The following is a 24274-nucleotide window of genomic DNA, read 5'->3' on the forward strand; positions in this document are numbered from 1 at the left end:
CAGGGACAACAGCTGCCATTTGTTAGAAATGGGGACACTGCACGAGAGCTTTCCCAGGTCCTGAGGAGCAGCAGCAGGCTGTTCTAGAGACTGCATGTGTGGAAATTACCTGAAACAGTGCTGGAGCTAAGAGCTCCTCCCTGCCCAGGTTATTTTCTCCAAATCTTTGTTTTATTGTGCTTGGTTTGAACATAAAGTAGGCTTTAAATGTAATTTTAAGTGTTCTCTGTTGCCTTCTTCACATGGCATATTTGGGTATATCTTTTCTGATGCCTTTACCTTTAATGCCTACACTTCAGAGTTCAGAAACTCAGCTCAGAAATTGTATGTATGAATAACTTTCAAATAAGAAACCTAAGCTTCTGGTTTTGCTCAGACAATACCAACACCAGCCTGGAATCAGCACCAGAATCACAGAATCATTAAATCTGGAAAAGGCCTGTAAGACCATCCAGACCAAGAGATAACCCAGCACCCCCATGATGCTCATGGCTAAACTGTATCCCCAAGTGCCACATCGGCATGCTTTTTGAACACTCCAGGGATGGGGACTCCACCAGTGCCCTGGGCAGCCTGCTCCTGTGCTTGACAACCCTTTTGGTGAAGAAATTTTTCCTAATATCTAGTCTGAACCCTTCCCTGGCACAACTTGAGGCCATTTCCTCCTGTCCTGTCCCATCCCTTTTTATCTGGGAGCAGGGCCCAACCTCTGCCTGGCTGCAGCCTCCTCTCAGGGACTTGTAGAGAGTGAGAAGATCCCCCTGAGCCCCCTTTTCTCCAGGCTAAACACCCCCAGCTCCCTCAGCTGCTCCTCACAGGACTTGTGCTCCAGCCCCTTCCCCAGCTCCATTCCCCTCTCTGGACACCCCTGGCCTCTCACCATTTTTATTGAGGTCAGGGGCCCAAATCAGTACTTGAGGTGTGGCCCCACCAGTGCCCAGCACAGGGGGAGGGTCCCTGCCCTGCTCCTGCTGGCCACACTACTGCTGATAAAGCCAGGATGCCACTGACCTTCTTGGCCACCTGGGCACAGGTGACAGCTGTGACCTCTGACTGATTCTCATCTCTGTCAGCCCTTCTAACAAGCCTTGGTGTTACTTGGAGCAAAGAAGGGCTTCAGCATTTCTTAGGCCTCCTCTTTCCAAACCAGAAGGGAGGCTCTCAAATGCAGCATCACTGCAGAGCAATGAGGTACCACCTGAAAATTTGGTGGCTTCATATACCCCTCGTGAAGAAAGGCTTCCTCCTATATTAAAATAGGAAATTCTCATGCAGAATAAAACCCATCAAATCTATTTCTAATTAATGTGTTTATTCTCACAATGGTTCTTAGTCTACTTGCCAGAACTGTTAGGACTCACCCACAGCCTGTTCTTTCCTCCCACCAGTCTCTTGGTGAAGTCACACTAAGGCTTTCTACAAGTTTTGGGTTGGATTTAACCCAGGGTTTTTCCCCAGGGTGTAATTTTCCAGTCCCTACCATCAGGAACACCTGAGTGGCTGGCTGCCTGACATTCAGAGCAGGAACACACTGTTTTGCAGGCTTTGAAGCTAACAGGCTGATTTTCCAGCTTTAGAAGTTTAGACAGCACAAAAGTTCAAGCTCCCTTCCTCCCATCTCCAAGATCCAGCAAAAGCACACAATGAAAAGGAAGATGAGAACAGGTTAAGGCTTTTGTTCCCTTTCTGCTGGGATGTGGGGACAGTAGAGATTAGCTCTCTGCCTGCTGCACCTGCTCCAGTTGTGAGGGAATGCTCCTATTCAGTCCCTGCAGAGCTGGAGATTTCCTAAATGCCTCCAGGGACTGGACTTGTCTGTCTCAGCCATCCAGGAGCTGCCTGTTTGCTGCCTTAGAGCAGCAGTGAAGCAGCCCCTGCATCAGGGGGCAGCTCCCCTGCACACACCAGTCCTCAACAACTGCTGGGTAATCCTGAGTGCAGCTCTGACCTCACAGGAGAGCTGCTGAAGTGGATTAAGCCCCTGCTTCATGGCATCCACTTTGGTTTGTAGGAGGCTCCTCTCCTGCCCCCAGCAGAGCTGTTTCTGCAAGCAGCAGGCTGGAGAGGCTGAGGTAAAGGACTTAGATAGGAATCAATGGGACAATCAAGCTGTGATCAGATTGTGGGAGCCCTTCAGATGGAGAGGGCTGGGGGAAGGATGCCAGCTTTACACTTCTGTGAAATTAGAGCCCTGGTGTTTGTGATGGTAATAAACTCGTGTATATAACAAAGAATGATGTTGTAACATCAGATGTTGCCTTTGCTGCACACTGAAGCAGAAGTTAGATTGAAAGGAGAATTTGGTAAATGATGTTTGTTGAAGGCATTATGAGGTTAACACCAGGCACTCCAGTCCTGGGCAGCTGAAATAGTCACTCACACCACTTTGCTTCCACACGAAATCCCTTCTAACTCCAGCTTTTACTCAAGCTCTACAAAGGGTGGCACATTCCAACAGCCTGCATACACTGCCAGTGAAGCCTCACACGAACCAAAACACATTCAGATCACTTTTCCTGAATCCTGGTCTGAAACAAAACAACACGTGAGACATGAAATTAATTTGGATGTATTCCTCCCTATCTAATAAGCAGTTATATAGAGAGGAACCAAAATGCTGGCTCAGAAACTCCCAGGCTTACCTCCTTGCTTTTATTCCTAAAGCAAAGGAGGCATTTCCATGGCACCAAGCAGATGGCTGAAATAAGCATCTTTCCTATATCGAGCTCCGTGTGGAAGCTTAGAATCTATGTGAGGTACGAAAAAGCTACGAGCTGGAGGAATGAGGGGGTGGGGATGGAGGAAGAAGGAGGAGGAAAAGACAGGGGGTGGAGAGTAACACTGGAGAGCAGCAGTGGTCCAGCCCCTCCGAATCTGAAAAGCATCACAGGAGCCTCTGGATAAAGAGCAGCTTCAGGAGCAAGGCTAGGAGACAGAGGATTTCTGCTCACTGATAAAACATGGTGAGTAGCATTTTTGTGATCTGCCTCATTTGCTCTGGTGCAATGGCATTTCTTTTGCTCTGACACAGTGACTCTGAGTGAGTATTATTTTGGGATGACTGCTTGTTTTTGAAGCATAGCTTTTTACTTCTTTTTCCATACATCTGGCAAGTCTGTGCCTGTATTTATAAAAATGCACATTCTATCTCCTTTTAAAGCAATAAATTACTGAGGACAGCCAAAGCAAAGTGTTAACACTTTGCTGTCTGGTACCAACAGGCTGCTGGTCAGGGCAAGATAAAAAAAGCTTTTTCCTTCTCAGGTATGCAGTGGAAATTTCTGCTCTGCTGCCTTCTCTTAGCAGTACAGTGGTGACTGGAAAGCTCCCTGCGCAGGAGTTGGAGCTGCCCTTTTACATGATGTAATTGGAACATTTCAAGCCAGTTACGTTTCTTTCAGCCTCAGGTATAGAAGAAAACTGAGAGAGGGGCGCAGAGATTTTGTCAGAGAAGGAGCCTCCTTTTGTCATGGGCTCAGCCTCCTTCTGCCCTGCCCACACCCCATGCATGGCTGGGGGATGCTGTGGGTGCCCAGGTGGGGCTGGGGGATGCTGTGGGTGCCCAGATGGAACTGGGGGATGCTGTGGGTGCCCAGATGGGGCTGGGAGATGCTGTGGGTGCCCAGATGGGGCTGGGGGAAGCACTAGGTGCCCCACCTGGGGCTAAGGGATGCTGTGGGTGCTGCTGTGTCCCCAGGGATCCCTCCTGTCAGCATGCAGCAGGACAGTGTGCTGGGAGTAGAAACGTGGTTAATTTTACTATGAAAAATCCTGAGCTCCACAAAACAGTTGTCAGGGCTTAAAGGAAGGTTCAGACTTCCCTATAGCACATTGCTAATAAGATTAAGCATTTAACTGCACATCTTTCTAGTATTCTGCTGGGGAGTGTAAGATTTTACTCTGTGTGCTCAGTGGAGTGAGGGTTGAATTAAAAACACACGAACGTGGTTTTTGCTGGTTCTTCATGAGAAAGCCATTGCCTGACCTAAATGTATATGCAAATATTTAGGCATCCCGGGTTACCCAAGAGAGACAAATGATTAAGGGGAATTATATGATCCAGCCACTAAGGGTGATGAGAGGAGTACTCCTAAGGAGAGGCATGATCTCAATGCAGGTTTGTGTGTCACACAGGCGCCTTTAAAAATAAACATTCTGCTGTTCCCTGAATCACGACTGTCCCTGATTACATCCTCCATCCTTTCCACCCTGTCCTTTTCTGCTTTCTAATGGAGATGAGATGGTAGCAGGGTAATCAGTTTAAGGGAGAAGATGAGCTCTGCTTAAAAATCCTCTTTGCTTTTTACCAGAAGAACTGTTATGTTTATTTGCTCACTAGAAACAGTGTTACAATAACTGCAGTGAGAATATCACCACCCTCTGGCAAGGAAGCTGTATTCTGCTGTGCAATTAAAAATCAAATTAACAGAATGGAATATATGTTCACGATTATTAGTAAGTATTCCCATTATTAACTTTCATCTTCTCAGATGGAGAGTTAATATCTTTGCCTGTAAATAAACAGTCTTATTCCAAAAATCTCCCCCCACCACACACTTTACAGGGAGCACCAGCTGTTCCTTATGTGCTGCTAATTGATTAGATACTAAAGATTAAAATTAGTGTTGTTCACTGACTTTAAAAGTAGCTGTGGCTTTCACCACCTCATGCTTGCTTGTTGTTTGCATTTTAGGACTTCCAATTGGTGGCCAGTAAAAATCCTCCTGAGGCTTAGGATCAGGAGAGCCTCCCAGAGTTCTCTGTTCTTTTCCCCTTTCCCATTACACAATTTACCAAGAAAGGTTTTTAAAAATTTTTCATCTTAAAATGCATGAATTTGAATCTTAATGCATGTCCATATACCCAAACTAGAAAGATGCTTTCAGGAAATTTAATTATACTACGATTTCTGATGGAAAAGCAGGGTAACGTTTTCAAAGGTGCCTCTGATACTCAGCATCTTAAATCTGATTGATATGAAGCCACTTGTGGAAAAGGGATTTTGGACTCACTCCAAACTTGTATCCAAAAACACAAAAGCAGTACACAGAGAGGTTTTTCCTTATTTTTGCATTAAAAATCTTGAAAGACTATTCAGTGTTTATCAACTTTTTCATTTAATAAAAGGAAAATGCTTGGAGGGAGGTGAAATTCAGGTGCCAAGTGACATGCAGAACTCTGCTTAGCAAGAGACAGCAAGGTACCATCTCCACAACCTGCCAATTGTAAGAGTGATATAAATGTAAAGAAGGAACACTCCTATCTCCCCTTCAAAACCACTATATTCTGAATTTTACCTATTTCTATCTCCAAGAGAGATGATTATATATAAATTACACATCAACAAGCAAGCAAGAGAGGTCCAAGCTGGATCAATGATAAGATTTTGAAATAAATGAACCTCAATTACATTTTTTCCTAATTGAGCAAAATTATATTTGAGCCAAACTTGACAAAGGTGGAGATTTTATCTAAATTTCCTCCTTGTAATAGTGTTATTTCTGTCCATGCAACCTTGCTGAAACAGTTACTCCTACTTTCCCAGTAGGATGGTATTCCTAGAATTACATGCAAGAGGACTGATGTTTTACCTTCTCTTTGAAGATAGCATGAACAAACCTTTCTACTGAGTTACAGGCTAGAAAGATGCAACAACTTTGACCCAGCCAAAAACCCAGAGCAAGGCTCTCTCACATTCCATCACAGAGGGAAACGTTTGGATGGCTGGCAGAAAGTGCTGGGGCCATGGGCAGAGGCAAATGTGACCTTTCTCTTTGGCTGACATGGCAGAGGCAACACGTGCAGGGTTTGAATCCTGCCTCCACCCATTTTCCCAATGAATGTCTGGCTCCATGGCACCCCTCTTTGGCCTTTGTGTGTTGGCCTGGGCTGAGGGGCGATTTAGGCCATCTGGATATGGCTCTTATTAACCAGAACAGTTACCTAACTCAGTCTTGCTCAGGTCCTCATAACCCAGATCCAGAAGCAATTGCTTTGATTGTCCTAAAATCAAATCTCCTCAGCCCACAGGACAGTGTTCATCTTTCCATTCTAAAACTTTAATTTACTTTTAGATGAATAACAGATGCAGTAAAACCTTCTAGTTTTAGGAAAAGGCTGTGACACACCCTGCCTAGGCGGTATATGTTTGAACATGAAGTAATTCTGCATTTTATGAGCAATATTATCCAAATATAAAGGAAAACCTTACTCCCATTATAGTATCAGCCTCAAATCTGGGTCTAATTGCCTGCTTAGACACCTGTGAAATCCTTAAAGTGAGCAGCTGGTCTGATCTAGCCAGATAAAAAGTGGTTTACTGTGGATGGGAAACCTCAATGCTGCTGCTGCTGCACCCAATCTTGTTGTAAAAGACAACTGAACTGTAGCCCAGTGTGAGATTTGAGGATGTCCTCTATTTAAACACATTCCATAAGCAATTTTGCAGATAGTAAAAAACCATTTAGTTAGTAATGAAGAAAACATTGAGACTCTCAGTACACTGACTGCTAGTTTCCACAAGTTTCTGTTCTTTACAGTGACTTTTAATTGAAAATTGTATTTCCTTTGCAAAGATGGAAATCAGACCCTCATATATCTTTTATCCCTGAGGAAGAAGTGATATCCTGCAAGTCCAAGAGAAGAGTAATTGAAAAGGAACAGAGACAGGCACTGGTGTAGCTGAGTGCATGGGTCAAGAAATCTCAGAAAAATGTACTATGTTTGAAATGCCTGTAATAATTTTTTATAGAATTTTGATTTAGCTTTATGTAACCACTGGAGAGTAACTTTCCCTTTCAGCACTTTAATCTGTTTCTAACTTCACTGGTACACCTTCTGGGGTTAGAGATAGAACTTGTGTCCCTGCAGAGACCCCAAAAAAACCAGGTATAATGGTAGAATTAACTCAAATGAAAAGGGCTAAAAGTATTAATAGATATAGAAGGAGAGAGTCATCACAGAAATATTTCTGGTCTATTTTTGGAAAGAAGTTCATTGATAGTTTACATCACATGAGCATGAAGAGGATTGGGAAGTTACAAAACAGCATCTAAGATGAATGTTTTAAAAAATCTGCACGCTCTGGTAGTCTATCCTGAGGAGCCCTCCAAGAGTTGACTGAGCAGGTCCTCCCTTTCTTTTGTTCATTTTAAAGAGCATTTTTAATGGGGAAGTTTTACAAAGATATGACAGTCTTAGAATAAGCAGGATGACCCAATGAACTAGATACTAAGTCTGGCATGAATCCTGGGGGAGTAGTAGAAATAGAATATATGGGAATAAATAGTAACATTAAATAATTAGAATACAAATTTGGTGATTATATATATATATAGTAGATTAAAAAACCAACAAAGCCCAACAAACCAAACCACAAAATCCCCAAACCAAAACAACACCTAACACTTTTCTCCTCATCAGAAAAAACTGAAATGGCAGCATCAGCTACCATCAGTGTACCTTACATTATTATACTAGAGATATTCTCAGTAAATATGTTACTTGGGCCATTTTGGCTTTCAAGATAAAACTGTTCATCTAATCTATTACAAAAAAAAAAGACATGAGAGCAAGCCTTGAAGTTTCGAGATCCAGTTATCAAACTGGTCATCTATTGTGTTTCTAATCAGGGAGATACAATTCAGATCAAACATTACTTTATTCCATTACTTTATATCCAGTCTCATCCTAAATTCTTAGCTTTAATATGTTTCATACTCGTCAGTAAATAAACCCATCCCTAAAAGCCTTTTTAATGCATCTGCAGAAAAGTTCCCAAGTATGCAATATCCTACAAAATGACCTTTGCTTAATGCTCAGAATGGGCAGAAACAGCTGCAGGACTTCAAAGAGTCCCACATCCCATTGTTGTAAGGCTGGCACTTGCCAGTGTCACAGAGCTCTGAGGAGCTTCTCGGCAGCAGCAGGGCCACAGGGACACTGTACCTATTTCTGCACTTGCAAAGGACTGAGGTGTCAGACACTCTGTTTCTGGGATATTAATAACTGGTCTTGCATCAGCTTTTTCTGATTGTTTTCACAACCCTGCTGGAGTTCTGCATGCTGCATTGCTTGTCGATCACACCTTGCTTTTCAGAAGAGGAGTGTAATTGTGTCCCAGTGACCTATTTCTAAATATGCAAAACAAGTTTACCACAGCATCAGTGAACTCCAGATACCTGACAGGCTAGTAAAATGTTTACTGGCTTTCATTAAGACTGTTCTGTAATGCTCACATGGAGTGCCAAGTGCAGATGAATGTGCCAACTTCTCAATCACACTGATAGACGCCCATCTATCACTACCCACCATGTTTCACTGCATGTCAGATATTCACACTTTGCCCTTATGTTCTCTGCCCTCTGTCACAGACCTACATGTATTTGTAAACATTGCTAATCACCTGTTAGTTTGCAGCTTCTAGAAGAAAGGGTCTGTCACTGATCTGCCTGCTGAAGTGCTCCCAAATACACAGTCCTGCATCTTGTGAGGGGATGGGCAGAGTGAGGCTGTTCCAGCAAGGCTGGCAACTGGAAAGCTTCTGGAGGCTACAGACAGCTGTTATAGTTCAAAATAGCCTGAAGACTGCTTTAAGTTCTATTTTAGGAGTACAAAACCTACAAACAGCTGTTATAGTTCAAAATAGCTTTAAGTTCTATTTTAGGAGTACAAAGCCTAGGCTGGGTGCTGAATTTAAGATCTCCTGTTCAGTGTCTCCAATTGTTTAATTATGTCTAACCAATTCACAACACGATAAATCATTAAATGAGGTTTCATTTGGGAAAGATCCAAGCACGTTCTTTCAAGAACAGGACTTGGAGTAACTGTGCTGTTTCCCACCAAGTAAAAATCTGGTTGGTCCAACAGCTTTTAGGCAGTGCTTGCTTCATCCCTGACCTCCCTTCATGGAAATCCATTGACTTACTCAATATTCAAGTTGATGCATGACAGGAAGGGATCAGATCTTTCCATGAAAGAACTGCCAGAAAGCTGACAGTGACATGGCTAAAATAATTAATGAATAATTAGATTTATGAAAATATAGAACAGGTTCAGTACTAAATTATATAGGCAGAGCCTGGAACTGGCATTGATACAGACACTAGAGTATTTTTAGAAAGAGCTAATCAATGCACAGTGCAGACTCAATATGGCAATGCCTCTGCGTGCTACTCTGGTCTTTGTAAATTGGAGATGACACTTTTGTCATGACTTACAATGATTTTCAATGTGGCATTTTTGATTTTTGACAATAAAAGTAGCAGTGTAGAAAATTATATATTATGCTCAGAGGGAAGCAAAATCAGTAATTCAGTCTCTGCATGCTTCCAGGGTAGTACCAAGGTTTATGGATTTTCTATTCACAGATAAGGATTATTTTAATATTAAGTGAGCATTGTGTGTTGAAAGTTTGATCAGTTTTCTTAGGAGATTTCCCAACTTATGATTTTTGTCCTCTTCTAAGGTACAGATCCATGAACTGCTGCCTACCTGATACACACATTTGCATGTTGAACTTTCTCAGGCATTGTTTTTCACTGGTGCCTTTTCTATCTTCAGAACAGGACCTTTACCTTGTTAAAAGCCATCCTGAAGTCATAATCCTCAATGCAAGTCTGTTTATTTCTATCAGACAAAATGTTCTGTGAGCCTCAACTACCAGCCCACAATGTGCACTGTTTTCTCCATGTTGAATCTTAGAGCCAACACACCTTTAGTTTCTCTCAGTCTGTTTCTCATGCAGTACCATGACTCAATGATGGAAATGTCTGATGGCAGAGAAGATCAATTTTATAATGGTTAATAACCCTTCCTTTGTTCTCCAGTTGCTTTCAAAATTTACAAGTGCTACCCACCAACCTCACAATAGTTGTGTTCTGCTGTTTTCTTTACAGAAACTGATGTGAGGAAGCAGCATGGAGCTCAAGAGAGGAAAGACCTTCATAAAATCCAGTGTGCAACATGAGAAAGTGCCACCAGTGCATGCAGCTCCCACCAACAAAGATGAGATGGGCAAAGACAAAAAGGCAGCTCTGGAGGGAAACCAAAGTGTGGCTCAAGTCCAGCTGGCATGTTTGGCCACACACAAGAACTACAGATTTTCTACCAGAGCAGCAAGGAGTGGAACTGGTGGTCACAATGTGGAAAAATCATCTGGCTCCTCCTACAAGCTTGTAAGGAAGAGTAAAACCCACGACTGCGTTGCTGAGGCAGACAAAGCAGAGAGCTGCAGCCCCAGCAGCAGGGCTTGCGAGGAGGGTTTTGCTGGAAAGGGCAAGGCCCGACTTGTCAATAGCATCAGCTTTTCAGGGATGTCCAGCTCCAGCAGTAAGAAGGAGTGCGTGGTCAGCCCCAGCCAGTCTGCCTGCAGCAGTCAGATGATCGATTACAGGAACTTTGTGCCACAGATGCCTTTTGTACCAGCTGTCGCAAAAACCATCCCCAGGAAGAGGATTTCCCTCAAGAGATCTAAGAAAGGGCTCAGAGATATATTTCATTTAAGAAAAAATAAACCAGACAGCCTCTCATTTCTGGTGGACAAGGACAAGAACCTGTCCTCTCCAGGCTGCAAGAGTGAGTTGTCTGGACGTCTTGCAAAGTATCTTTTCAAAACTGGAGAAGCTTGTGCAGCTGATTGCTTGTCACAGGACTGCTCAGACAGTGAACTGCAGTCTGACTCCTCCTACGACTACTGCAATGCCCTGTGTGAAGATGTTGCCTCCCTGAAGAGCTTTGACTCCCTCACTGGCTGTGGGGAAATCTTTGCTGATGAGAGCTCTGCTCACCTGGAGCTGGAGAGCAGCAAAGACCTTCTGCTGAGGCGAAGCAAGCACAAAGACAGCCCTGGCATGGGCTCCTTCCAAGGTGGGGTGGAGCAGCTGGCCTCTCCTGGCCAGAACGAGACAGTGGAATTTGCAAAGTTTTGGGACAACATCAACAAATCAGTAAGGCTGCATCAGAGTGCTCTGTTTGAAAAGAAGCTACTGAAGATACCTGCTTCTGACACAGAAAAGGACAGAAGTCAGGCTGCTGTACTGGTCACAGAGCACCAGGTATCACCTGATAAAGAAGGTGACAATTCCAAAGCCAGCTCCACAGAAACAGAAACACCGAAAAGTGAAAACCAGGAGTCCACATCCACGAGTGATGAGGGCTACTATGATTCATTCTCTCCTGGACAAGATGATGAACTGAAGGAAGCTCAGACCCCTGGTGTCCCAGGTAGATTTCCAAGAGACAGCTACAGTGGAGATGCCCTTTATGAGCTCTTCTATGACCCAAATGAAGTCAAAGTAAGCCCTATCCTTGACGATGACTTGTGTGCCTCTGAAAGTGTTTCAGAGCAAGCCATTGAAATCCCTTTGTCCATTTACAGCTTTCATGTTGGAGCTGAGGAGAACATGGCTTCCCAACCAACTCTAGACATCATTAGCCAGGGTTTTTTCCACAGCACATGGAAAGGCAAAGAATGTTTGCTAAAGCTGTGTGATACTGAGCTTTCACTGACCATGGGCATAATAAACTGGCTACGAAAACACTCGGGACTCATCTCCTCCCCTGATTCTCTTCAGAGTCCTCAGTCACAGCCAGAAAAATCTAGTGATTCATTGATCCTGCCCAGTCACAGTCCAGAGCAGGAAGGGAGCACAGAAGCTCAGCAGGAGACAGCAGGCAAGGGTGAATCTAATACATTTAACCTACGTGTGCCTTTGGAGGAAAGCAAACACGCAACCCAGGCCTCTTCTGTAAACATTGCTGGAGGAGACCACAGCCTGGACTCCTGCCTGAACACATCTGGTCTGGATTGCCAAGGAAGAGAAGGGAGTCGCCACAAGGACTTATCTACAGTGCCTGGGACTGTGGGAACCACCAGATCATCAAGTTATGCACCACAATCACAGGCTAACAGAGACAATCTGCAGACATCTTCAACTGAGAATGAGAAAGTAGCAATTTCCCTGGGATGTGAGACATCCAGAGATAAAAACCCACTGCCAGAAAAGCTGAACAGAGAGAGTGGCTCCCAGAGCTCTGAAAATCCTTCATTAGATGATAATCACGAAGTAGAATCATGTTACTCCTACAAGACTGCTGCGACCTCTCTCCGAGATCCCCCTGAGAGGGAAGACAGAAATAAACCAATGTATCACTCCCTCTCTATTTCCTGTGACAAACCAGTGCAGCCTCTAACCCTCAATCACTGCCAGAGCTACAGGAGCCCCACACCAACAGAGAGCAGCACTAACATAGTGCAGCTCTTAGAGCACTGTGTAACACAGGTGGCATCATTAAAAATCAGCTATGAAAACAAGCACCTAGAAGACAAATACATCGGGAATGAAATGAACAGTATCATTCATAAGATGTCTCAGTACAAAAACAAGTTATTGTTGCACAATGAATGCAGCTGCCTTGCTCAAATTCCAGAATATCCCAGCATTCCTAGCACAAACCAATACAACTATGACACAAGTTTCCAGTCTAGCAGTCTTTATCATTTGAAGCAAAATGGGGAGCAAATTTGCTCTGAAGATCAGAAAAGTAGAGCAAAAATCCTAGATGAGGTTACTCAAAGCAAGATCAATTTTGAATATGCCCAGCTGAATAATCAAGCACTCTCCTATTTAAAGGACTTTGGTCTCAGTCCCAGTGACTCTGGCCCTGAGACATCTCTTAGCAGACCGACATTTTTACCTCTCTTTAACTCTGTCTGCCCAGACATCGCTGGTACCTTCTCACAGGGCTCACACAGCACGGCTGTCTGTCTGTCCGACCCGCTGCAGCCCGAGGAGGCCAAGCAGTGCAGCCCAGGGCCCTGGAACTGTGCAGAGAGCCCCTGCCATGGCCTGGCTGCAGGCACTGCTCTGTCCCCTCTGCTAGAGGCCGTGGCCCGGGATACAGCGGTGACAGCCAGGAACCACCAGTGACACCCTGCATGGGGAAGGTGAGTGCTGAGGGGAAGGGGGACATTAAATGTGAAACAATTCAATCTGTTCCCTTTTCACAGAGGGACACTTAGCAGCAGAGGAGGCTGAGGGACTCAGGGTCTGTCATTTATGCTGGGGACACACGAGAGAGCCAGGGGTCTGCAGTGTAAATCAGAGTGCAGACATGCCCTGTCCTGCAGGTGCACACGTGTGGTGTGCTCTCAAGCACAAAGGAAAAGCTACAGTGCTGTGCTGGGGCTCCTAAGTGCACCAAAAGGATGGTCCTGCTTCTTCCAAACATGAAGCGTTTCTTCAGAAGGTGCAGTTTGTCTCTGGTCAAACTGTGCCATGGCAGAGCAAGAGCTGAAGCCAAGGCAGTCTCCACATGCAGGGCTTGACAGGCTTCTCAAGTGAGGGATTACAGGGTCTGTGCTGAGCTTCAAGCATTTGAAAATGCTTCAGCCACACTCACATAGCCTAGGGAGAGCCAGAATCTGCCCTGTAAGAGGGGTAAGAAACACCTTGGCTGCAAATCAGAAAGAGCCGATGGAGCACACAGCGATGGTGCTGGTTCAGGTTTGCCTGTCACACGAGGCTTTAGGCCAGAGCAGGCACTGTCTGTACAGAGTTCTGACTCTGTGCCAGCTGAGAAATCCTCTGGCCTCCAGCTGCTGAGAGGAATTTGTTGTAGAAGTATGAAACTTGGGTAAATTCTCTGTCATGTGCCCTGCCAAATCTGACAGATTGGCTGGACTCTGCCCAGCCTTGGCCTCTGAGAAGGCCCCTTTGGAGGTGGTGGAACACAAAGAGGAGACAAGGGCCAGGACAGAGAATTAAGGAACAGCTCACAATTGAACAGAAGGATACAGGGAACACAACATTTCTTTGGCTCTTGCTGCTCACAGCGGTGTGACTGCTCTCTGGTCATCTCTAAAGGCTTCCCAAGCAGCACAAACAAAAAAGGACAGTGTTTCTCTCTGTGTGAGGCAAGAACACCCTTCCATTTCCAACTCTGGGTAGATTCAGCCACCCGATTTTCTATTTATGCCACTGTGCAAATGACCTTGCCCACTAACAAGTCTCCATTGCAGACAGGGATATTTTTTAGGGGTCTTCATGAAGCTAAGGGCTAGAGACTGTCAGTCTTCCATACCCTTAACCAACACATTGTATGGTTATAATCTGTTCATCAGTAAATTAGATCTTTCTCAAATGAACAAAATGGTCTTGGGTTTTTTTCCATTTTTGTTGTAAACAATGCTGCATTTGTGGTGGTTCTGCTGGTTCGCAACTCACCTTCTTGTGTCACCAGAATTTTTAGCAAAACTTGCCATCCAAGGACACACCACCGTTCTTAGAACTACTCATCTCTTTTAGATATTTAGAAATTGTAAACTGAGTACAGATGAGGCAAGGTTTGTGCTTACAGCTAGTATATGTATGGAACCAGGTCTAGGCACAGCTGCTTGGGGTTAGGAGAACAGATCAATGTATGCATTAGCCTGATATTTTTATTTTGCTGTGAATAATAATCCATAGGGTACTGCTAGGAATATAGGCTAGGAATGGGAAGGAATTCTAATTTTGAGGAGCGGAATGATAGAAACATAGAAGGGAGCTGTGTGACTGTCAGGAGTGGTAACAGACTTTACACTGAACAAGACATAACACAAGGAGACATGACTGGACCTGGGGCACATTCTTTGCACTGTATCAAGTGGCAGCTGCTGTGTGCCACCGCGTGCCAGCACTGATAATACCTGCCATGGCAGGAATGTGACCAGCTCATGCTTTCACCTGAGTCCCAGAGAAAAGGCGATTCAAGCTCTTTTTCCAAGAGGGAACTGCTGATTTTTGATAAAGGTTTCTCAAACAGTAAAATGAATGAAATTCTAGAATATGGATGGGATTTACATAGTCATAAAGTGACTTTGAGGACTGGGCTCATTTTAAGGAATCATTTAACAGCAAAGTTGCTGTTTATTACAATTTTTTAGAGAAAAAGAATTTAGACAATAGTTAAAATGTCATTTAAAAGAGCTGGCTGTGGGGACAGATACAAACACTGGTGTGTGACTGGTTTTCCTACCCGACATTCTCTTGCCTGCCCACATAACAGATGGCCTGCAGGTTTGCCGGAAATGTTCAATCTTTGTGAAGATGACTCAGGAGCTTTGCCTCAGCCATGGGGGTGGCAGAGCAGGAGAGGCAGTGTACAAACACGGTGTCACCCCAGAATCCATGGAGACAGACAGCCCTGGGAAACACTCCCACGCTGGACATGACTGTGCAAACTGCGAGAGCTCAGGCACAGAGTGCTCTGAAGTGCCGCACCGAGGAGCTGGGAGACAAGTGACACATCCAGAGGTGGCTCCTGCTCTGTCCCTCAGAACAAATGCAGCCCCTGATCCTGCCATGGGTTCCCAGGTCTGACCTGAAGGAGATGGGGAGAAGGTCACCTTTCTTGCTATTTGTTGCAGGGCAGCCCTTATCAAACCCATTAAAATCTCCAGGTTTTGTCAGCCCATCTCAACATCTCCCAGGACCCACAGCAACAAACAAGCCCAATCTCTCTGCTCCAGAAGGTGTTCAGGGTTCCCCTGGACCATGCCTGGTCTCTTGGGCTTTGCTACCCTGACAAGCACAGACACAGGACTGTGATGAAGAATGGTACAAGAAATGGCAGTCGCAGCTCTTCTTCTGTTTTCCCCTTCCCTGGCCTTTCAGAGAGAAATCTGCAAACACCTTGTATCTGAGCTCACCAGGAACCCCAGGCTTCCTCACATGGGAATATGGAAGGCTTATGTAGAAAGTGAGAATTACAGACAAAAAATGCAATGAAAAGTGTAATTTTCATTCTCCAGTATCTAGAGATTAGGACTTAAAAGTGAACACAGTCCAACCCCTGAATACAGAGAGGATTCCTAGATCTGTACATTCATGGATCATAGCAAACAAGCTGCAGAAATTTGTGATTTTCAACCACGTTTTTCATCAGGAAATTTCATTTTCAGAAAGGAAGAACATTTCCCAAGCAGTGCATTGGGAAGTCTTTTCCTGACTCTTAAAACCCCTGGAACTGACCAAACAGACAACACTGGATGTCATAGCAATTGAAGACATGTAGAACAAAACACTCTCTGCAAACAGCAGCATTTCAGACCACTGAGCCATTTCTACCACTTAATGGGCTTTGAGCTGCATCTTCCATTAACTGGTAGATGTGACAGAGCAACAAAACCTCTTGTGCCCCCAACAATATGTGCTCACTTCATTCAAATGCTGAACTGCCACATTATGCACCAGTTGAAGATTTTGGATGTGTTTCAGTGATAGCCCTGAAAGGAGTGCATTGCAATAAGCTTGCCCTCAGGTCAGAAAAAAATACATAACTGTCAATCAAACAGGGATTGCTATAATAGATGGGACAGATGTAGATAAAAGAAGACAGTGTTGTATATGTGATTGCTGTTATCAAGGAACTGAGATTCAGAAGCAGATAAAATACAGCCTAGGCACTGCAAAGTGACAGAGGAATCTGTATCTGATCCTCATCAACTGAAGGGCTACTCCCCGTCTAGGCAATTCCTGTGATGCTTTTTATTCCCTCCTGGTTCAGCTTCACTCCCTCTCTCTTAAATAAGGTTGTATTTCTCCCAGGCAGACAATTTCTCTATCTGATAGGCATAGAGAAGACAGACTGCAATATTTGGATTTGATAAAAAGGAAAAACAGAATGAAGTTTCATCAGTGTATAGGCAGTTTTCTGCTCAAGTAGGGTATTATTTATGAAAATGGTTGGAGAGATACCTTAACAGGTGAAAAAATAAAGGCAGAACCTCTGTGCACACAGCAGGAAAAGTATATGGTAGCTTTTGAAGTCTGTTGTAAGAAATGCTCCTATTTCCATGCTCCCTCCATGGCATAGTAAAGGGATGGTGTCTCAGCTGCACATGATGAAATGTAACAAGAATAGAGCACAGAGACAGCCAGCACATCTTCTGCACTGGAAGTGCCTCTGGCTCTGAAATACACACCTGTATGAAGTCAGTTACCCAGAGCATGATGCAGTGGGTATTGAAATCTCATCTGACAGCCCACCAGCCATGCACACACACACTCCTGATCACACAAATGCATCACAAGGTACAAACGTTGTGTTTGTCACACGTGGTACCGCGGAAGCAAAGAGCAGGGAGACAGAGGTGACAGGTCACTGCCTCTGCTAATACATTTGAATCTCAGTCACCATGTGCCCAGATACTTGGGCTAAATGCTAAATTAAACGATTTTCTCCTTCATTAAATGCTGTTGCTTCTGGACTTGGCTCTGTCTCAGTGCACTGTCTTCATGGTACTTTGTCATCAATGCTCATTCTACCCAAAATCAGAATTCTATCAGGGGGAAGAAATGTTCTTGCCAGTGTACTTGCTAGAGGAGGATTTTTCCACAGTTATCAGCATGGATAATCTCTTAAATGCCAGATGCACTATAATGTGTTTCATTTTAAAACTGAGGAAATTGATTTGCTGCTTTACCCGCTATTGCAGCAGGATGGTTTCCATGGATACAGCCTTATAGGGACTCTATTTTCCCCCTGTTGACAACAGTACAGAAAGCTAAATTCTCATCTTCGCTGCACCAGCATGAATTTGAAGCTAGGGCAATGATTCCCAGATTTAACCCTGAGAGCAGAAGTTGGCTCCCAGTCTCCTTCAACCTTGAATTTGAGATTTCAGAGGGGATAGCAATTGAGGAAAAAAAACCAAAACCAGCAGCATGGTCTGAGGGCCAGGACATGTGAAACACACAGTGCCTCTGTATGAGAAACGGGGAGAAGTCAAGGCAGAATTCAAACACACTAACTGCTCATTCAGAGCCTTAGTTTCTTGTCTGACATTGAAATGAAAAAATATAGGTCAGATTTGGGCTACAGAAGTTTGACTATAGAATTATGGAATTGGGCCCTTTTTGTTTAAATGAATCAGTTGTTACAATTTTGAAAAATCTGCTTCACTTCAGGTCAGGAAGGCATAAGAGTGGGAAGAAGGGGAAAGTGAAAGCTTTGTATCCAGAGCAGGCTGCTTCTTTCATACAGGAGAGAATCTGGCCCCCTCTGGAATACAGCCATGGAGAAACACAATGCAAAGGAGATCCTCACCTTGAGAATGGCTGTAAGAGTCTTATGGCATTTATACTCACAAGCCAGCAAGTAAAAAACAAGTAGGATGAAGAGCCTGGAAACCTCAGCTTTTTTGATCTCAAGTACAAAATATTTCATTCCATTTCCTCCATCACAAAATGCAGAGGGGCAGAAACAGAGGCCTCCGGAAAACTCTGCATTCTACCTCTGCCAATGGGCTGCAGTATGTGTTTGGAAAAGGAGTGCCAGAAACAGGGCAAATGGAGAATTTGAAATTTCAGAAACCTGAAATAATCAATCTCCTATCTTCTGGCAACCGACATTGTCTGAGCTAGACCTTGGCTCCTCCTGGGTGTCTGGGTTTAATGCTCCTTTTTCCAAATGCCCTTAAGCATAGGAACTTCAAAGCCTTCTAATTTCTGTTATGAACCTTTCATAGTTTAATGTCTTTAAGGCACCTCTTACAGTCTTGTGTCTTTTGTGCCATACTTATCAGTTTTGCTTTGCAAAATTTAAAAAATATTCCTTTTGAATGTTCTCCTTTTCTGACATCTATTTGTTCCTAAAACAGGCACTGTCCTTTTTGTGGTCTAGCAACACTGGGCAGATTACAGACTTTTTGTGATTCAGGGCAGAGGCCATGCCTCAGTTCTTAAGTCTGGGGTCTCTCTAAATGAAGACACAGTTCAGAGAGATGGAAAGCACAGAATTCCCCAGCATCAATAGATTTTCTGCATTTTTCTAAAAAAAAAGAAAACAAACAAACAAAAAAACCCCACCAAACAAACCCAACCCAAAAGCAACAAGAAGAAAACCCAAAACCCCAAACCCAAACAGATAATTTTAAATCTGGCTAAATAAAGAGCAAAAAAATTGATCATCCAGCGAAAGGCATAAAAGACCATTGTCATGAGCACCATAGAACTGGGAGCCTGCAGTGTTTTAATGAAATGCCCAAAATGAACACAGTTCCCCAGGAAGGCTGTCCTGTTTTAAGCAAACTCTCCTACTGGTCAGTTCTTGCAGGAAGACTGGACTGTACACATCTGATATGGCGAGTTTCCTCTGCCACTCAAATCATGGGACTGCATCTTTTACATTTGAAGGTCAGAAAGTTTTGGACAGAAATAGAGCTCAGAAGAGAGAGACACAACGAAATGCTGTGTGTTGGGGTTTTCCTGTGGAGTAAGGCAATATTCTGAGCTTCTCTCTACATGCATGTGGCATCCCTGCTCAGGGAAAGCTTAAAAGATCTTGTGGCACTTAATAATAGTGTCAGCCAGGGATACAACTGCACAAATGACACCAAGATACTAGAGCCAGCAATTTCTCTCTTCCCACAGTCAGCTATCCTCCACCTTGGGGTGATTATATTGTCTAAGGGGAAACTGTCAGTCTGCAGGTCAAGATACAGGAAAGATTACTGGAGAACCATAAAAAGGAAGGTCCTCTTTGTCTTATAGAGAACAAAGAAAGGGTTTTTTTCCATCTCCTCTTCATTAGTCTTCTCCAAATTCAATAATTTCCTTTCCAAATCCATTTCTTATCCTTCCATGACAACTTCAATCCATTTCTTATCCTTCCATGACAACTTTCCATTTACCTTGCTCCAGACAGCAACTCTTCCCTATCACATGCTTTAAATTCCCTCTGCTCCCTCTTGTAGACTGAGCCTACTTCAAAACTCTTTTTCCTTTCCCATGTGCCTGTGAAGCTGACAATTCCTGGCAGCTCATTACCCCTACCAGACAATTCTCCCCACCTTGAAGAGCCTGGAAACCCCTCTAGAGGCAAATCCTGCAAATGCCAGGCAAGCTCTACTTAGCCGCCCAGAACTTGAGCTCTGTGCTTTGCTCACCCTGCACAGGTGCAGTCACTGAAGGACATGGGAGGATCACAACCTAGGGCCAGGCAGGATTAAGGAATTTTGACACTCCCCAACCCCTTTGTTATGTTTCTCCACCTCAGAGCCAACAGAGGGGAAAAAGTCAAGTCAAGGTGCTTTGGGTCTGTGATACGCAGCCAGGGAGCTGCAGAGAAATCAGTGGCAAGAGAAATTTTGTCTGACTTCAGTCAGATGGAGAGGGACCCTGATTTGCTGCAGGAGCCATGAGGCACAAGGCTGCATCAGAAATTTTCACAGCTCCAGCTTTTCAAAGAGATTGTGTCCTCTGCTTTCAGCTGCACTTTTAGGAAAAATCTGATTGGGTGTTAGCCTTAATTAACCCTGGTGCAGTTGCATTTCTGAAATAGGGAAAGGTTGTATTTTACTCAAGCATCAAATGGGGCTTCTAAGCAGCAGAAAAAACACTGAGGAAAAGGAGCAGCTCTTCCATCTGTGTACTTTAAATAGAGGATGCTGCAATTTATGGCTCTTGGAGAAATAAAAGCTCCATTTCCTTCCTTAGCCATTCTGTCTTCTCTTGAACACACAGACAAGTAGGGTTTCACTCTGAAAAAAGCAATAAATAGACTGTTGCTATAGCAACCAGCTCCCTGAAACCCATTTATAATTAAGACAGTGGTCTAACCACCCAAAAACACATCCTGCAAAACCCCCAGGTTTGTTGCTTCCCAAATAACAACTGTGTGTTTTTACAGGGAGTCCTGTAAAATCTGATCAGGACAAGGTTGGTTAGGTGGGATTGCAAGAGTGATTATTTCTTTGGAAGTGGTTTGCTACTGAGTTAGCAAAAGGATGCCAGGAAACAGCAGGGTTGCAATGCAAGGCTCTTTTTTTGGCTAGATTTCCTAAAGCTTCAATCAATAATAAGATAGTACTTGAATCATCTCAGCTCTCAAAAGTACTCTCAACTATAATCTGTAAAATTTTGAATAATACTTACAAATTTAAAAATGCTCTCAGCTTTTTTTTCCAAAATTCAAAAGCTGTCTTACATTAAAATCATGCACTATAACTAATTAATAATTTTTCTGCTAGAAAAAGGAATGTCAGTTTTCCCATTTGTGTTTATTAAAGGTGATGAGAGTTAAACTGTATGATTGAATGCAATCCTTGAAACATAAATTAAGAATGGATGAGGTTATTTTAAAAATTACCTTTGTTGCTGAGGGTCATATAATGTGAATGATGGAAATGTGAAGGTTTTATGAGATTTTATAGATATAAATATATGAACAGACACTTAAAAGGAAGATTTCTTTCTATTGCTCCTTTGACCTCTGAGCTTCACATTTTATGTTGTTAAAGATAAATAAACTGTACCCACCAGTCTCTTGAGGAACTGTAATGCCCTTGACCCAGAGTGGTTCAATAAAATAGCACTCCACCCATGCAAACATAAAGTGCTGGGGCAGTTTACTGTCTCTAAAGAAATTCTAGTGTCTCTTGCAGCATGTTGCAAACTTACTCAATTAAAGGGTCATTAAGGTCTTAAATATTAAAAATAATCCAAATACAAAGCAGGCTTTGAAAAGAAGTCCAGAGCCCAGGCAACTTTCATTTAACTGAAATTAAATAAAATTAGGTCTGAATATTGGATGTTGATACTTTACTCCCATTTTCCTACTTTTTGTTTGTTTTCTTGAAAAAATGTATTTTTCTCTCTCTGTTTTCTCAATTATTAAATCAGCCGTGGTTTAAAATTTTATAGACCAGTACTAACCTCAGAACCATGAACTGGCAAACCACTGCTCTGCAGTGTACTTTCAAAAATTCTGGATTTCATGGTGAGAAAAGAAAGGTTCCACGTTTCTAATCCCCTTCTAATAAAATATTCTTCTTTCTAGCTTGGTTCTACCCCCTCTCAGTCAGCACTGTCTGCCACAGCACCGTTCCCATCCTGCTGCTCCTCTCTGTGCCTTAACTGTGTTTTAGGGAAGCTGTATTTTTGTAGGGCCAAATCCTGTATCTCATTTTTAGCCTAACAACCAGTAAACACAATTAGCAATTTTTATTGATTGAGACTGATAGGATACTGCTCTCAGTACCTGTGGGATTTTGTCAGAAATCAATTTCACTTATTGCCATCACGTACAAGCTCGTGTGAGCCACACTGTGTTCTATTTCCCAGATCAGCAGGGTGGCATTCTCCCCTGACTGAAATGTGACCTGTGTCAGGAGGTGTTCTGTTTCCCTTGATTTGATAAAGAGAAAATGAAAAAATCTGTAATTGCATTAACTATTATTGGATACTATTATTGCCTTAATCCTGAGCAGCAAAATGACCTCAGATATGTTTTGGATTCTCTACAGACAGTTGAACTTCCAAGTTGCCCACACAGGCAAAACACCAAACAACCTCAAAAAACAACAAACAAACAAACCCCACAACCCTAAAAACAACCCACATCCCAGTTTCTCCATTTCTTTATCTAATGCTATACCTTACCAGTCTATCAAAAGGAATGGAAAGTGAGGCAACTCGAATGAATGTACAGAAATAATCTGGCTGCACATAGACTAAAATTACAATTTTTCATCTAGGAAACACAAAGATCTTTATGCTGAAAGTCAACAGTGAATAATAAATTATTACATTTGCCCATTTGATGCACTTCAATCCTTGGAGATAAATACTTGTAAGGTACAACCAGACTCCTGTAGAATTGCACTGTAAAAATAGCTACTTTAAAAAAGGAGTTACTTTTCTAAAAGTGTCTAATGTGCCCTAGAACAGGCCTGGGTGTTAAGGGCAGGAGAGAACCAGAGCAGCACAGCTGGGTTTCTCTTTACCTGTGCTGGGCACCAGGCAAGCCAGCAGAGAGCAGTCAGCCAAGGGAGGACTCAGTCCCTGCAAGCCAGCACCCCTTGGCTCGGGCAGGATGCATGCTGTACACCAGCTGGCCCTTTTGGCAAAGCAGGAGGCCATGGACTGAATTTGGAATGGGGGTGGTGGCCAGACCTGTGCTGAGCTGCAGTTACTGAGCTGAGCTGACTAAGGCAGGAAGTTAAAGGAAGGTTACTACCCATGTAATCTTAAAAAAGGAATGAAGATTTTTATGAAACACTGGTACCTGGGAAAACTACCAGTGAAACATTGGCAATGATCTTAGCAGCACAATTTGGCTACAGGCCCTTCTTTGGTTAGACTTCTCAAGGTCGCATACCTCTTTCCCAGGACACACACACAGTGTACAAGACACTTGGTCCTCCTCAGCCAACAAAACACCTGGTTTTGGGTTCCATTGATTTTTTCAAGTGCTGACAGCTCTCCATGACTTGGGCTGGGAACACCTGGATAGTGAAAAAAACCAAAGAAAATATGGGCTTTTGTGAGAGCACTACAGTAGCACCAAACATGTTTTGCATGGAAGAGCTTCCATCTGGCCTGGCCTGCCAGAGCAGCTGAGAACCACAAGCCAGAGTTCTGTGAGAGCAGAACCCCAGAGACAGCACATTCCCATGGATTTGCATTGTGAGGCACCTTGGCCAGCCCTGTGTGTGCATCTGCTTAATCCTCACTCCACGGATCACGGAGCATGAGCTGTCACTGCGCATCCAGCCGTCCCCTGTGACTCCACACAGGGATTTGCTGGGAAGCATTGCTCCCTACAGAGCCCAGGCCCTGCTCTGCCCTTTCACACTCCCTGTTCTCAATCTGCTTCAGTGCCCAGCCATGCCATGCTGTCCATGCTGGGCTGGGCACGGGCTCTGGCCCAGCAGTCCCAGTGCTCCAAGCAGCCCGATTGTTTCATCTCTGGGGCTGGTTCTATTAATAACTGCACTGTTGGCCACTGGCATTTCTGATGGGATGCTCCATCCATGCCTTAAAAGAGGGAGCACTGCACGTAGCTTCCAATTAGCTGGGAAATGTTTTCTGGTTCTCTGCCTAGAAGGGCAGAGACAACAGTAGCATTGTTAGCAATGAACTGCCACCTCCTAATGTTGAGTTACAAGAATTAGTGGGTTACTAAACTACCACTGACCTTCTTTTATTATTTTTCTTAATTACTCATGAAGGCTTTGAAAAATGTTATTAAAAAGATATTTAAAATTAACAGAAATTGGGAGAGAATGTATTTAGAATAGATGAGGTTATTTGCACCTTTATGATGCCAAACTATTGTTCAGTAAAAAAAGGGACAAGAATCCTAAATATGTTTTAGACTGACTTCCTCACTGCTCTGTAACAAACCTGTTCAGAAAAAACAGTCTTTTTAAAAAAACCTTTTTTAGGCAATTGTAGACCCTGAGCATCCTCCATCAGGATATGATGCCAAATTTTCTTCCTTCTATTCA

The 24274-nt window shown here is 43.6% G+C and overlaps 1 protein-coding gene across 2 annotated transcripts in view; it reads left to right on the forward strand.

The window, feature by feature from the left end:
- The first annotated feature begins 2874 nt into the window (after positions 1-2874).
- The window catches only part of AMER3 (APC membrane recruitment protein 3), a 41351-nt gene continuing 19951 nt past the window's right edge, over positions 2875-24274 (forward strand). For both annotated transcript variants that reach the window (XM_005425521.2, XM_031060695.1), the window contains exons 1-2: positions 2875-2963; positions 9897-12946. In XM_005425521.2, coding sequence (XP_005425578.1) covers positions 9918-12929 — 3012 coding nt within the window. In that variant the 5' untranslated portion in view covers positions 2875-2963; positions 9897-9917 and the 3' untranslated portion in view covers positions 12930-12946. The remainder of the gene's footprint in view (positions 2964-9896; positions 12947-24274) is intronic.

Source organism: Geospiza fortis, unplaced genomic scaffold, assembly GCF_000277835.1.
Source record: "Geospiza fortis unplaced genomic scaffold, GeoFor_1.0 scaffold101, whole genome shotgun sequence".
NCBI lineage: Eukaryota > Metazoa > Chordata > Aves > Passeriformes > Thraupidae > Geospiza > Geospiza fortis.